The 17,556-nt window shown below is 31.3% G+C and overlaps 1 protein-coding gene across 1 annotated transcript; it reads right to left on the reverse strand.

Moving 5' to 3' along the window:
- Positions 1–852: 852 nt before the first annotated feature.
- LOC142330567 (uncharacterized) lies at positions 853–16,279 on the reverse strand. Its single transcript, XM_075375941.1, has 3 exons — positions 15,997–16,279; positions 10,858–10,936; positions 853–5,172 (listed from the first exon to the last, which is right to left on the reverse strand). The coding sequence occupies exons 1-3, from the start codon at positions 16,059–16,061 to the stop codon at positions 2,446–2,448; spliced, it is 2,871 nt and encodes a 956-aa protein (XP_075232056.1). The 5' UTR covers positions 16,062–16,279; the 3' UTR covers positions 853–2,445.
- Positions 16,280–17,556: the final 1,277 nt, after the last annotated feature.

Genomic DNA, 17,556 nt, shown 5'->3' on the forward strand with positions numbered 1-17,556 from the left:
TTTATTTAAATAACTTCAACTCATCATAAAAAATTCATAAAAAAAAATAAATTCAAATAAATAAATACATTTAAAATAAAATAATTATATTCATTTTTCATAAAAAATTCTTCCTCATATAAAAAGAGATATTGTAATTAGGTATAACCTGTAGTTTTAATTTTGATAAAGAAATTAATATTACATTATATAAACTTAACAAATTTCTATTAGTAACATTTAGCACATTTTACGGTATAATCAATAGCAGTGAAAGGTTTTGTTGAGAATAGTGAGATAAACTGATGTAGATGATGGGTAAACTAAATAGCAACAATATAACTTGGTTTAACTTGAACACTAGTGAAATTCAAATTTATATATACATGTACATTTGTTACAGATTAATTAATTTGGTTTTATTACTTTATTTTATTGATATAAACAGTATTTTTACAGAAATTAAGTGATAATTTATTTCTAGAGAAGATATTCATTAAAAATATTATTAAAATATAATAAAAAAAAATACAAAATGCTTAAGATCTTATATGTTTAACATATATATTAAATATATACAGAGTGTACCACAAAGAGGTATGCACTTTTGATTTAATATCACTGCCCATTCCTCCACCAATTCTATTGAAACTTTACAGACCTTTTAACAAAGGTTCTAAAAATGTTGTGTGAAAATTTCAACTTCTAGGATTTATAGAAACAAAATGGTTTTCAAATAAAAACATCAATTTCAGATAAACTACATTTTTATTCATTACAAAATAGCGGGTAAAAATGATTTTGAACGGATGATGTATTGTTAAACATCTGTTCAATTCAAACTGAATAAAACAAGTTAATAATTTGTCATAAGTATGATTAATTATCTGTTTTTAATTATTCTAGTTCTAATTATCATCACTTTTTAATCATTTTTACTTGAAGTGTAAGAAGTATGTAAAAAGTAAGGTAATTAATTTTAATACAGTTTTTTGTTTTTAAATATCTTGTAATAGAAATTTTCTCACTACTTTAATTCAAATACAACATCAGAATCATCCAGTCATTTCATAAAAATTTATTCAATTCTATATTTTCCATTAAAATCAATTATGCTTTTTAAAACAAATTATTTATATTACAAAACAATTTAAAAACAAATATTTATATAATTTATTACTTTTTTGTCTTATTAAAATAAAGACATGTCCTTTATTTTAATAAAAAAAGGTAAAGCAAAGTATTTTGTTTTTGTTAAAAATTTATTTTATAAACCATACGATAAGAAACAAAAAACTTTTGTCCAGACATGTATGAAGGTGTATTAAAACACCCACTCCATAACAAATTCAGTTTATTATATTCAATATACAAACAATTTAATGCATATACTTTATAGACAGCATGATTTAAAGCAATTAAGAAAATTATTTTTTTGGTTATTTATTTTTATACATGATAAGAATAATATCAGTGAAAGCGCAGACTAATACTCTCTCTCGTAGCTGATGGGCAGTTATTTACCACTGAACATTAGATGTAACAACACACAGTTCAGACACCTGCAGCCAACTGTTATTCTAATTGCATAAATATATACTTATGTACTGTACTCTTAACATTACAAAGTACATCTGATATGAGATATCATCTGTGTGGAATCATTACCATAGATAATTGAGAGTGTATCACACTTGCAAATGTACTTTCTTCATCATAATGTTATATTTTAATCACCATTGAATAAAAATTGACAAAATACTGGGGTACCTATATCTAAAATACGAAAATCAATAAAATGTTGGACAAGGAATTCAGAGGAATTCTTAAACAGAAGATATGTTTTAATTTATATATAAAACAGATTTTATTATTTTCTTTAGATATAAGTAGATAAAATATTATATATAATGCATTATTGAATTTCACTAAAATTTATTTTTAAGTAAAAATTAATAGCTCACTTTTTGTAAGTTCAGTAGTAAATATTTTCAATTTTTATATCTGTACATTTCTCAATAGAGCAGAATCCTATTGGTTTTTCTTTAACTCTATAATTTCATTGTAAGTAGCTTTTAATATTATAAATCATATTCTACTGGAATTGGTCCTCAGAGGATAAACAAATAGAAATCATCAGATGATTGTCTATGATCTTTTGATGATATTAGAGCAGATGTCTCCATTAAAGAAAAATTAAACTGAAGGGATCACATGAATGAGATCCAGCTGTAATGAAGTAACAGTTACAAAGTTATACCACCAAATTATGATGATGTGAACCATTTCTTAATGTGAATGAATCACCCTAATGTGTAATGTATAAAGACCTACATCTCATTACAAAATAACTTTTATCTGTTTATTTATTTCAGCATCAGCAACATAATGTTTATTTATTGTTTTTTATAGGAAATTTTAAAAGAATTAAGGAAGTAAATTAAGTTTCCATGAACAGTCAATTATTCAAATTATAACATGTTGGTTTGAAATATAATCAAGAAATTCCTTTACAATTTTTAATAACAGAGAATTACTTTCATAATTCTTTAATAATGCAATATAATCGTGAAGATTATCAGAAACATCAAGTGTTTTCACTTTATCTGGCAGTAATATATCACTAACTGTAAAATTTGACTGCCCATTTAAGTTTTTAGACAAATTTTTGGCACAATGTTCTGAAATTTGATCAGATAAACTAAAACAATTCCAGAAATTTTCTGGTTCAAAATCTGGGTAATATTGTCGAACTAATACTTTTAAACACAAATATGTTGTCCCATGTTTACCTCTGAAACCACCATCACCTCCCATACCAGGACAACCTAATTTTCCATGTAAACTTGTAAAAGAAAATTTACCTGTACTAAATTTACCGATTAAAATCACTTTGCCTGGATTCCCACCCATTCCTCCAACTCCTCCATTTCCTCCGCGACCACCAATATTTCCACAGTTACCAGCCCTTTTATAAATTTTTATATGTGCAGCACTATTACCAGATCTGAAATAATCTTCTGGAAAGTTCATCTTTGCTGATTTTGCATCTCTAAATTTAAATTCCTTTGATCCTTTTTTAAGAAAAACATCATAATTATCATTTGTTGGAGGATTAATAAAAAAATTCTCATAACCTTCTTTTCCATTCGTTCCATTCTTCCCAAAACCTCCGTGTTGCCCATTGCCTCCACTTCCACCATTCGTACTTATAAATAAGTTTTCTTCATTTTTAAAATATAATCCAATTCCAAAAAAATTACCACCATTTCCACCAGGCAGACCTGGCATTCCATCTTTACCATCATCACCAAGATACTCACCATCAGCAGTTGAACTATAGTGATTTTTTCCAGCTATACCATCAACATTTATTTTTCGTTCCCCAATGATCTCCCATTTAGGAGCAACTATCATTATATTAATTCCTTTAAAGTGATTATTAGCCAAATCAGCATCAATAAATACAGTATTGATAGCAAATATTCTAATAAATTTTAGATTTAAATTACTACAGTAATTCCTTAATAAATCGTTATCATTTATTGAGCTAAGTTTAACATAAAATCCAGACAGTGTTAGGGTTCCATCACTAACACATGTAATATTATCTTTACTCATTGTTACATGTACAATGTTATCGATAGCCATTTTTCTGTAAACATTTAAATCTGTAAGGTTAACTTGAGAATGAAAATATTCGTATAATTTTTTATCATGATTTGAAATTATTGTTTTCAGTGATTTAAAATTATCTTTTGTATCAGAAAAGTTTGATTTCATAGTCTGAATACTGTAGGAAGAAAATACATTAAACATTTTTATCAAAGTATCATACCACCTTTGAATTCTTACTACATAATTAATATATTTTTGAATTTTTTTAGCCCACGTAATAGAAGAAAGAGTCTCACTGACATTTATAAATTGTTGAAAAGTACTTATGTATTTAAGAACTTCAAAATCAGTTTTGTTTTCCATTTTAGTGTTTATAATAGTTTCTTTTTTAATAAATTCATAAATGATAGAAAAATGACTATAATTTTCTGATTCATTTAAATTATTTTTTAAAGTGATTAATTTTTGTACAATTTCTTTTATTTGTGAATTTACCTCATAAATACTTCTGTAATTGCTTATTTTTGATTCATAATGGTCATTTACTTTCTTAAAAATGTATGATGATCTATCAGCAACAATATCATTGATATACAACAGTAAGCAATTTAAATAATTTTTTGTCCTTTCTGATAACTTATAGCCTAATTCATTAACAGAGGTACGAGTGTAATTTAGATTTTTGAGTATTGTTTGTCTTAATGATAGTTTTCCTTGTTTAAATAATAATGATTCAGATAATTTTCCTGGTTCTGTTGGCTGAGGGAAAATATTTATCTTTTTAATATTTCCTTCTTTGTCTGTTTCAAGTAAAAACTCAATCATTTTAATAGCATTCTTCAACAATTGTCTTTCATTATCATCGTTTATTTGTTTCAATTCATATTTTAAAGTAATTTTGACATCAGTCATATATGATACAACACTATTAATTATTGTTTCATAGCTGACTGATGCAAAATTATTTTTACCTACTTCGTACAAGTAAGGTACTTTAGTAACAACTAATGATATACTGTTTTTATAATTTTCATTAGTTGTTAAAAACTTGTTAACATTTTGAAGTAAACTAAGAAAATCACTTCTATTAGAACCATGGACAACAGAATGGAAATCTATTAAGAGTACTATTTTAACATTTTTAATATTCATCAGGTACTTTTTCATAGCAAATGCAGCAACTAATTCATGTTTCTTACTTCTAGTCTTACTAAATCCAGGTGTATCTGTGAATGTTATACCAGAGTAGTCTGATACTTGCTTAGGGTACAGATTAATCTCTTCGGATGCTGATGAAATAACTTTATTGGTGTCTTCTATAAGATATTTCCTTGAATTAAAGGTATTTCCCTTTGAAATTAGCTTGCTAATGTCACCAGCCATAAATTTGACAAATAAGGTTTTACCAGACTTTCTGTTACCTAACACTAATATTGTATTATCCTCATTATGATTTTGTTTTCCAGTTTCTTCTTCTCCTTTTGATATCAAATCACATGTTGTTATCAATTCTTGTAGTTTCTCTGTTTCATTTTGACTGCATAGTGAATTGTTTAACTTTTTCTCTACATCATCCTAAAAAGCAAAAAAAAAAGGTAATTTATACTAGTAAATTACAAATTATATTGTTACTTTACAAAAACCTGCTTTAAAAATATATGCAAATATGCTGCATTTAAGCTACCTGAACTATTCTTGTACTTAAAAAATAAATATTAGTTATGTTTCTGAGCAAGCCTGTTAACTATATTCTGAAGACTATAGAGTTAGACTGATTATTAAGATTAAGATTTTTAGAACTAAGATTTTTTATTTTATGTAGGACTATAGAAGGGGTTTTTTTTTGCTCCAAATCAATATACATAATATCAGAATTTGTTAATAATTTATTTAGGTTTATAAATACACTGTTTGATTGTTTATCATTGTTATAAATATAAAATAATAAATAAGATATACTATTAAAAATATTAAGGTTGTGGTAGGTTAATTACATGAATAATTTAAGTGCATTTTTCAGAATATTTAATTTAAAAGAGGACCCACATCCCTCAGTAGTTTATACTAAATGCAAATTTTGTTAAAATGCATATATTGGTATGAGATGAGTAAAATAATGTGGAAGATGTTGGTATGACTGAAGCTGGAGTTGGGAGGACTGTTTATCGCCTGAACATTTGAGTATTGCCATTCTGTGTCAAGTATTGGCTTTTGAACAAGGTTGCATAATCGTGTGTTGTTGTTTGTTAAAATGCAGTTAACTGATGAAGAATGTGAATTTGTAATGGAAACTTATTAAGAGACAAAATTTCATGTTGTGTGTCGGCAAAAGCTCACATAGAAATTTAAAAAGGAAGCATCACTGAAAAGTGTTATTCAGAAATTACTTAAAAATAACATGAAAAAAGGTTCAGTGTCAGACCAGAAACAGGCCGAACGCAGGTCAGTTCTAATATTGCACATTGTTAAGGACATTTAAGCAGCAATTACAAGATTTCCTCATAAATTTTTATGGAGACTAAGCCGGGAAAACAACATTTCTGTAGATTCAGCCCACACTGCACTGAGGAGAATGCTGAAATGTTGTCTGTATTGAATGCAGATTTTCCATTAGCTAAAAAATAATGTTGATTATGCTAAAAGAGTTCACTACTGTCAACAGTTCAAAACTTCATTAGAGACAACATTGGCATTTTAGATCAAGTATTTTTCACAAATGAAGTGTGGTGTTAATAGTCAGAACTACCAGACCTTTTTTTTTATCCCCTCTTCCCCTTGGGACCAGTCCTAGGCTGGAGAAGCACGACTCAAAACCAAGGGAGCCTTGCCTCTAACCTCCATGACCATACTGGACCCGGCTATGCTGTTCCCAGTACAGGGTACCACCTGGTCAGCCAGGACTGGGTCTTTTCTAATGCCTTGTCTCTAAGCAGAAGTCCCCCTGGAGGAACCTCCACCCCTGAGTGGAGGTTCCTCTAAGGGGACCAGAGTCCTGACTCTGGTCTTCTTTTATGTCTTGCCTCTAAGTGGAGGGCCCCCTAAAGGACCCTCCACCCGGGACTCTGGTCTTTTCATTTTAACCCCCTGACAAATGCCCTGGAGTCCCCTTTCACTCATCGGCCGTGAGACACCTTGGCATCCCACGCCTCCTGAAAGGGGCTATCCACCCAACCCATAATCTAGAAACTGCAAACCTCTGTTTTATATCGTCATGCTAATCTTCCACCTCCTCCCTAGCCTTAGCTCTCATTATACAGATGACCGTTCTAATAACCGTTACGGATGACCGTTATTACTAATGGGGTCTCAATTCTGCCGATTAAACAACATCGTCTCCACCACGTTATCTCAGGTAATCACACCAATAACACGCTCCACCTCTCTCCTCTCCGTCACCCATCTGACACAGTGGAACACTGTGTGCACTACTGTATCACTCTCCGCAGTAGAGGCACCCATCCTCCTCTTTCTGTCCCACAGATACTTGTTGAAGCAGCCATGACCAGACAGGAACTGTGTCATCTCATAGGTTAACTCATCATACCTTCTGCCCAGCCATGGTTTGATCTGCAGGATCAGCCTTCTCGTCCAGCTCCGTACCTGTGCCCTTTCCCAACGGTGCTGCCACTTCATCAACGAATCTCGCTTAGCTTGACCTTTTGAAACACCCACTGATCAGACACTACCTCCTCCGCTATCAGATCTAAAGATGGTATGGCCGCTATTACTAGAATTGCTTTCATCAAAACGGTTTGGTACGACTCTGCAAAGAGAGCAGTCTCATTCTCACAATCGTCTTATTTAACGTTCTCCTCCAGGCTGGAACGGCGTACAAGACAACAGACCTAGCCACTGGTGCTAACAATCTCCTCTAAGCTGTGCTAGGCCCGCCCATCCTACTCAACAACCTGTTAATCGCCCCCACAGTCTTACCGCCCTTCTTCACCGCTTCCACTACATGCGGCAGAAAAGAGCGCTTGTCATCTAGCGTTACTCCCAGGTATTTAGCCCTGGGCGCAGGTACAATCTCCGTGCCTCCTACTGACAAACTAACCCTCCAAAGCCGTCGTCTTCCAGTCATTAATATCAACTGCATTTTCTCCAATGCTAGACGGAGCTGTCTCTTCCTTAACCAAACATGAACATCTTATCCATCCAATCCATCTTATCCATCCAAATATGAACCGCCTCGTTCCCCCGGGCCATACCTACTCCTCTGTTTTAGCCATAATGACCAGTGAGAGATCATCCACAAAACTAGTTGGCAACACCCCGCATGAAAAACCTAACCTATAGATACCTCCTTGCACCAAAACAGGCCCTTCTAGCCACCGCTACCTCAGGTGACCACCAATGCACACATTTATCCTTTGGTTGTGCCTTCTCCAATGCCATACAGCAAGCCTCCAAAATTAGCTTCGTTAAAAACTCCGGTGAAATGTCAGAAAGTGACCCAAACACTCTTGTACAATACGTTGCACACTCTCAATGTCCAATGCACTCACCATTCTTCTTACTTGTACATCAACCCCTTGTGACCATAAGGCCCCCAGTTCAAAATAGATCACCTCATGGTCACTAAGCGACTCTTCCTGTTGAAGCACCTTCCAACCTCTAATCGACTTGGCCAGTTTCGGTGACAAAAACATCAAGTCTTTGAACGATGATCCAGTACTCTGGACCAGGGTTGGAAGCTTACCATTATTTGGGCAGATGAGCCCCAATCCCGCCATCACTTCCTCCAGCTGTCTACCTTTCACATCACTTCTCTCTCCACTCCATAACATGTTTTTAGCGTCAAAATTCCCCGCTATTAAAATCTCCTTGCAAGAGGCCCTTCTCACTCTACTCACGCCATCTAGCACTGTCTCAGAATCCTCCATTGGCACATCTGGAGACACATATACACTGCAAATAAAACTACCATACCTACCAGACCTGGGGTACTCAAAACCCACTTATTTTCTATGAATCCCCCTTCCACCCACAAAAAATAAGCGTTATGGTATACTGTTTCAAGGCAACAAATAATAGGACCCTTTTTTTTTACTGGGGAGTGTTTCTTACAATGTAGCTCACTCTACTTTGGAGATGCTACAGGATTTTTTTGGTGGAAGAATCATTTCTAAATGATTGTGACCACCAGGATCCGCTGATCTGACTAGTTCAGACTTCTTTCTGTGGGGTTACTTAAAAGAAATTGTTTGTAGGTGCAATCCACACACTCTGCAGGAATTGAAATACACACACACGCACACACACACACGCACACGCACACGCGCACACACACACACACACACATACACACACACACACACACACACACACACACACACACACACACACACACACATACACACACACAATGTATGTATATATATATATATATATAGATTGTTTTTATATGTATTATAGTTATAAATATATATATATCAAAGACAAAAGTACAAAAACCATTTACCACGAAGAGTACAGAATTCGATAATGCTTCTTACCTTATGCTTATTATTTTTTTCTAATAACACATTCGAGGTTTTCCCTCATCATCAGTTAAACATTTTCTTCCAAATCACATTAAATTCAAACCATTAAAACTATAACATATAAAAATATGTAGTCATAAATATTAAAAAATATAAAATTAAAAAATTAAAATTTTTTTTTATTGTGTAGTTAGCCACACATACAGTACTGTACTGAAGTTATTTGAATTTATTTAAATTATATAAATGTGCTGCTATCTAAGGTGATTTTGATAAGAAAGTCATTATCAAATTCTGTCTGTACGTTAATCAAATTAAACTTTTGTTTATACTTGTATATATAATATTTTTCCAAAATATTTAATTTTTTATTATTATCACATCCTTTTACAATATCTACTAGATATAAATTTGTATCCAGATCGGTGATTGAATGTTTATTGATTATTAAATGATCTGCAAGATTGGAGAACCCTAACTTGTTGTTTTTATAAGATCTAAAATGTTCTGCAAACGTTGCCCTAAATGATCTACTAGTTTTCCCAATATAAATTTTGTACAACCATTGCATGTTATTTTATAGATACCACACAAATTATTAGGATCATTATCATCGTTATGCATTTTTAAATGTTTTATTATATGATTGTTTGGTCTATAAGCTATTTTATATTTTTTATCATTGTAAACGTTAACCAAGTTTTCAATAATGTTGTTAGTATAGGAATAATTTATATAAATATTTTCATTAACACTTTCATTATTTATGGGTATCAACATTGCCATTATTAGAATTTAATTTCTGTTTTTTATAAATATTATTAATTAATGTCATGTTATATCCATTTTTTACTGCAATACATTTTATATCTATTTCTAAATCTGTTTTTTCTTTATTATTATGTGTGTAATGTATTGCTCTAAACATGTTTATAAATGTATTAATTTTGTGTGCCCAAGCATGATTTGAACTTCTGTTAATAGTTATATTACATCTTAATAGTTATTCCCCTCAGTACAGAAGGGAATATGGACAAATACAATAACAAAAGAATTGTTTTTTCTAAGTTAAGATGTATAAATATATATATATATATATATATACACACACACACATATACATATATATATAATTTTTATAATCGTCAAATCAGGAATTAAAACAAACTTGAAAGTGCTCTTTTAATTTTCAATTACATTGTTGTCAATTTTCAAATATAAAATGTATACAAAAATTTGCTGTTAATTGCCCATTGTCAAATGTTTAAAATTCATCTTTGCCATAAGGCAGCTGATAATGTAAAATATTATTTTTGATGAAATTTTTTCTTTTTTGTTTTTTAGATGTCTTTTTTGAACTTTTTTGAATGAATGAATGAGTTCTCTCCATTTGGATATCTTGAATTCTTTCATGGTATCTCCTGGTTACAGGCAAATGTTGAGTAATATTTGATTATGTTTATAAAAATTTACTGTTTATTTGAGCTTGGATAATTCAATTTAAAGTATTGTCAAAATGTATTAGTGTTCATTTCAGTAAATTTAAGTCATGTTATTATTTGTTGTTATTTTATGATGATCTAAGAAAATCTCTGTATCAATGTGTTCATATTTACTTGATATGAGCTACTTATTTCATAATATTGACAATTTTTTAAGTAACATAAAATTCATTACTTATTTACCAATAATTTTTAAAAAAATAAAATTTTTCTTTTTTCATTTACTATATTTTCAGTAATAGTATATAAAATTACTCATAATTATGTGCACTTACATTTTCATACAAACTCTCATATTCTCCAAATAATTCTTCAGAATTTACTTTTTCCTGTAGTTTTTCATTGATTGGGACACTAAAATCAAATACCACAAATTTTCTATTAACAAACAATATCAGTAAAATATTCAAATTAAAATTTAATTGATCCCCTGAACTAAAGGTAAGTGGATGTGAAGAGTCTAGCTACTTCATTTACTGTTGATAATACGAGGGTTATTTTTTTTCAAGGTCCGATCCGTCGCGAAATAAAAACCCGCGCAAAAATCGGATGAACCTTTGCGCATATGTGTTGCGTAGCGTTTCTAGTATGGCCTTCATTCACGCCGCGACACTTCGTTTAGTTCTGAACACGCAGCTAGCACGTAAAGATGTCTACAACAATAGCATCTTCCGCCAAGTGTGAAGTGCGTGCGGTAATTCGATTTCTTCAGGCTGAGGAGTGTAATGCGGCTGAAATTCATCGACGAATAAGTAATGTGTACGACGAAACTTCAATGAGTGACAGCATAGTGCGACAATGGTGCAGGAATTTTAAAGTAGGACCTACAGATGTTCATGATCCAGGCGGTCAGGGAAGGAAGCGAGTGTCAACCGATAATCTCGTTGAGCGAGTGGATGAGGCAATTCGAGAAAATCGTCGGTTCACAATTTCCGTATTGAGTGGTTCGTTTGCTGAAATTTCAAGGTCAGCTCTCTACACCATTGCGAGCGAGAAACTTCAATACCGCAAACTGTGTGCGAGATGGGTTCCCAAGATGCTGTCCAACCATAACAAAACAATGAGAACAGACACCTCCCTAACGTTTCTCCAACGCTACCACAATGAAGAAGATTTTTTGAACAAAATTGTCACAGGGGACGAGACAAGGGTCCATTTCGAAACTGAAGAAACAAAAGAACAATCCAAACAGCGGATGCAATCTCATTCTCCCAGTAAACTACAGAAGTTCAAGCGAACCTTCTCCAACAGAAAGCGTACGGCTACTGTGTTCTGGGACCGGAATGGAATTCTCTTGGTGGAATTTATGGAACGCGGCACGACCATCACTGCAGCCTCATACTGTGTGACTCTTCAACGTCTACGAAGGGCGATTCAGAATAAGCGGAGAGGAATGTTGTCATCAGGCATTGTCTTTATCCACGACAATGCTTGGCCGCACACTGCAGCTGTAACAAAGAAGCTCCTGCAGCGTTTTCGTCGGGAAGTGTTTGATCACCCACCATACAGCCCGGACTTGGCTCCATACGATTTTCACCACTTTGCTCACACGAAACGCTAGCTAGGAGGACAACATTTTGGCACAGACATCGAGCTGCAGACCGGCGTAGAAACACGGCTGAAAACACAGGCGGCTCCGTTCTATGACGAGGGTATTGGAAAGTTGGTACCACGCTACGACAAATGTCTAAATCGGATTGGCGACTATGTAGAGAAATAGCGTAACTATGTAAATACTTGTTTCAAATAAAAAAATTTTTATTTTCACAGTGGTTTTAATTTCGTGACCGATCGGACCTTGAAAAAAATAATAATCCTCGTATATAAGCTTTTTAGCTTTTCATTTTTTTTTATATTGCATGAAATATGAGAAATATCAAACAAAATTTTATTTATTAAAAATATGCTGTACTGATAGAATTTGACATTATGTAAAAATGGAAAGAAGTAAAATCACTTTGTTGATCAAGACGTAACGCTAGATTTTAAAAAAGTAAATAACTTAAAAAAGTGTATTAAAATACAAAAAAACAATATTAGCTAGTCAACTGGTCAGGTACTGATGTATTGAACATGAAGCCAAACGTGAGAAATGCCCCACCATAAAATATTTTCCTTTATGGAATGCTCTTCTGAATGAAATTAGATATTATACTACATTTTATATAATAATCATTCTATGTTGCGTACATTATATAATGACTTAATAAAAAATTTATTCTGATTGGTACAAAATATAATACAACTGGTAAAATACTGATTCGTACATAAATACAATATAATGCTTATATTATATAGATCACATCAGAAATAGGCAGGTATGTCAAGTCCATCAATAAAAGAAAGCAAATGTCCCAGCATTTTCCTGAATGAATAAAGGGAAACTTTGGTAAAACCTTAATCAGAGCAATGTCACAAATTGCACAATTAATTATAAACTAAAAAATAAAAATGATCAAGTTCATATTAATAATTTTAAATATAAATACATTTAACAATAATAAACTAAATATGTGAAAATTGTAAATAAATGAAACAATTATAAAACAAATAATAATTCAGAAGACATTAATGAAAATGATTTGAGCACATATTTATATACACATTAATGGATATGCAGGAAACTCTTCTTTTTATAATTAGTATTAGTATTAGCAGAGTCATATTGTTTCTGTAAAATAAAATTCTTTAATTTTATTTAAAGTAAATTGGCGAAAATATTTTGGATTATTCGGTTAAAATAGTAAGCATAATAAAATCTTTCTTAAGAACCAAAGAATTGTGTTAAGTTATACAAAAATAGTTTTTTATCTAATTTGATAGAGATGGATTTTTTTGAGTTTTACGGGCATCAACTGCCTTGGTCATTAGACTGATGGAAATTTGTAGCGCATGAAAAAATGTCATGCCTGACCAGGATTCAAACCTGGAACCTCCAGATGAAAGGCTGAGATGCTACCACTCCACTACAGAGATCAGATACTATTATATTTTTAAAAATAAGTAAGTACTAACTTATGTATAAATACAAACATATATATATATATATATATATATATATATGTGTGTGTGTGTGTGTGTGTGTGTGTGTGTGTGTGTGTGTGTGTGTGTGTGTGTGTGTGTGTGTGTGTGTGTGTGTGTGTGTGAGTATAATACATTTCAAATGCAGAATGCTTAAATAAGTAAATAACATATATAATTTATCCTTAATGTTTTTCAATCCTTTAATTATTAATGTATTTCACTGAAGTATTTTAGTTTAAAAATTTTGAAATTTCTATCATAAAATTGAATCATAGTTTTAAAATTACAAAGGAAAAAGAATACCAAGATCAATTTGTATTTTAAATAATAGATGTATTACCTAAAAATATTAAAAATAATACATCTATTATTCTAAAAATATTCTATACATCTTTTTACCTAAAAAACAGACATGCAACATGTCTGTGAGGAAGAAATTTATCATGTTATAAATAGATATTAGTCTTGGAGGACTTTAATAGTTCGGGTAGTTCTTTGTAAATTATCTTACATAAAACATGGGATTCCTTTGTAATAATACCAGCCCATTTGTTAAATAAACAAGTAACCATATACGAGGTGCGGCAATAAAGTAATGAAACTAATTTTTCTTTGCAAGATGTGGCAACCCTGCAGCTTGCGTAGGCACACCATCTTTGACCTTGGTCTATAAGCTACTTCTAGTCCAAGCGGCACATTGATGCAACTGCTCAGTCGTCAGTTGTGCTGTAATAAGTGAACACGTGTTTGTGTCTCTCGTCACAGAAATGAAACCGCAAAATATTGCGCAACGGTATGCCATTTCTTTTTGCGTTAAATCGGGTGAAAACGTGACGACAACTTATGGTAAGCTTCAGAAGGCTTTTGGAGGGGAGGTTATGTCAAGAGCTCAAGTTTTTCGGTGGCATAAAATTTTTAGTGAAGGCAGAACGAATGTTGAAGATGAAGACCGCAGTGGACGACCATCAACCTCACGGACAGATGTCAACTTGACCAGGGTACGTGAAATCTTACGATCTGATCGAAGATTATCTGTAAAAATGATTGCAGAAGAACTCAACATCGATCGAGAAACGGTTCGTCTAACATTAACTGAAGATCTTGGTATGAGAAAGATTTGTGCAAAAATCTCACACAACAACAGCGAGAAACACGGAAAAATGTGGCAGCCGATCTGTTAGAGCAAACGGAAATCAATCTAGATTTGTTGAGCCGTGTTATCACTGGTGATGAAGGTTGGTTTTTTCAATACAATCCGGAGACAAAACGGCAAAGTTCGCAATGGTGCCCAGACCAAAAAAAGCTCGCATGTCAAAGTCAAAAGTGAAATGCATGCTTGTGTGCTTCTTCGATTCCAAGGGAATTGTTTATAAAGTGTGGGTGCCTCCTGGACAAACAGTTAACCAATTTTTTTACAAAGAAATTTTAGAAAGACTTCGTAAACGAGTTCTTCGTGTCCGTGCCAACATTGCTGATAATTGGATTCTGCATCACGATAATGCGCCATTCCATACTGCTCTGTCAGTACAGCAATTTTTAACCTAAAACAAATTTCAGTACCACCACAGCCACCTTATTCACCAGATATCGCTCCGTGCGACTTTTTTCTATTTCCAAGAGTCAAAATGGCGGTCAAGGGACACTATTTTCAAACAACACAAGATGTCCATAAAGCTGTGACGAGGGTCTTGGAGGATATTACAGAAGAGTTCCAGAAATGTTACCATCAATGGCAGAAACGCTGGAATAAATGTTTGCAATCAGAGGGTAACTACGTTGAAGGAGAGAACACTAAGCATGACTAAAATGGTAAGCAACTTTTTTTTTCACATCAGTCTCATTACTTTATTGTCGCACCTCGTATCTCCAGTGTTTGCATATTTTATCCCTTATGTTAATTAAATTAACAATACTAAGTGAAGACAGTTTGTGTTATAATTTAATATTTTACCCAGAAAAGGATTGTGGGGCAATTTTTTTCTGCACACTATCTGACCCAATATTTCTTATAGCTGAAATGCATGCAGAACATTTGAGATAGAAATGAAATAAACTACTTAGAGTTTGTTTCTCTGAGGATATTAATGTTCATTGTGTAGCAAGTCCTTGTATAAACAGAATAAAGGTGTTATTTCTAGAATTAATATTACCTGCTTTCCAATAAACTTAAGAAATTGAATAATAATAATAACATATTTGACACAGTGAAAAAGCTACTGGAAAGTTACCTAAACTATTGTAAGTAAGAAATGAAATACTTATTATTCTTTGTAATGAATGTGATATATTTTTAGGATTGATTTTTGTCTCACATCAGATTTATTGCAAGTGTTTATTTATAACAACCTATTATGTATTATAACAAGATAATAAATAAATAATGAGAATACCTGATTGTAAATATAAATCTTGCCATTAAATAATTAAAGCATATGTAAAAAATTAAAAACTTCATTTTAACTCATAAAAGTATTATACACTGATTTGGTTAAAATATGCTGCTTTGTTTAGTCAAACAATTTTATAGACTAATAAATCATTAGTAAAATATTTAACTTATACATATCAGATTACTGTTAAGAATATTGTTGTTAGAAAATCCACTGTACAACCACTCAAAAGAAACTATTAAACACAAAACTAATGCAGTTTTGATACATATCATTGTTATAAATACAAATTTAAGATGTCTGCCTATTTTTATAATCTGTAAAATTAATTATTGCATTTCATTATAAATGTGCATATCAATGAACTTTTGATCTTGTTAATTATTTATATTTTATGATAAAATAAGCAATTTTTTTTTTTTGGAACATCAGTTATCTATTGTTAATTATTTAGTTTTCCTCTTCATTATATCTTAACATAAAATTTGCAGTTTACTGATCAATATATATATGATATAAATTTTATACATCAGATTTACTTTATTTTTTAAATTCCATTATATTTTATATAACAACACCCTAGTTGGAACTGTTATAATTTTGTTACTAACATTTACAAAACAATCATAATATACAATAAAAATAATAACACATAATGAAATTAAAAAAATACAATAATACACAATAAAAAACCATAACACAATTAAAATCTATCTTGTTTTACATTATTTTACAAATAACATCAAAAAACACTATAGTGTTTTGTTCTTTCTTGGAATACGCAATTTCTGAGATCAGTAACTTCAACAAAACAATTCTACAAAATATATTCTTACATGTTAATAAATAGATTGTGCTTAAATAAAACATAGTGTGTTTAAATAAAATGTATTATCTTCAATTCCAGTGATTGTATCTAATTAATGTTTTGACATTTGTAAACAGTTTTATGACAGAAATTAAAAAACCTCTTCAGTTATAAATTTGGACAGGGGTTGAAGATAGAGAGTGAAATTAATGAAACCAGATATTAATCTTAAAAACCTTCATCTTATTTTGTGGGAGGTACAGCCTGCTTGTGAAGTAAAGTCAGTGACTTCTCACAAATAAAAAAAGTATTTAAACTTTTGTAATGATACAATGAACCACACACTGTATAACAAAACATTTTTTTAAATCCTTAATTAATTAAGGAAGAAAAGAAAGTTTTCTAAATTAATTATTTCTTTGAAACCATCTTTAGCAGCTGTTAATGGGCACAAAGATGAAGAGTTTAAAGTTGATAACATTGCCGACTGTTATGGAAAAGATGATACTAATATATTTTTGTTAAAGGTTAGCTGATTATGCGTGCAATGGTAAACACATTTTCTTGGCTCACAAAAGGTTTATGTTTATAACATAAATTTTAAGCTGAATTCAAAAATCTTATCAGAATATTTTTACCATGCACAAATTTTATACAAAAACATTTTTTATGTACTGGCTTTCTTTGAAATTTAAATATTTTTTTTAGTTGTAACTAATGTGTGTAAAACAGTATTTTAAAGATTTTAAACA

This window comes from Lycorma delicatula, chromosome 9, assembly GCF_047948215.1.
Source record: "Lycorma delicatula isolate Av1 chromosome 9, ASM4794821v1, whole genome shotgun sequence".
NCBI lineage: Eukaryota > Metazoa > Arthropoda > Insecta > Hemiptera > Fulgoridae > Lycorma > Lycorma delicatula.

Excerpts from the sequence above, each read along its gene's own strand:
- LOC142330567 (XM_075375941.1), bottom strand. The coding sequence starts at position 16,061 with ATGAAGTTTTTAATTTTTTACATATGCTTTAATTATTTAATGGCAAGA. Across the intron at positions 10,937-15,996 it reads AGATTTATATTTACAATCAG|TGTCCCAATCAATGAAAAAC; the intron begins GTATTCTCATTA and ends ATTTGATTTTAG. Across the intron at positions 5,173-10,857 it reads ATGAGAGTTTGTATGAAAAT|GATGATGTAGAGAAAAAGTT; the intron begins GTAAGTGCACAT and ends TTTGCTTTTTAG.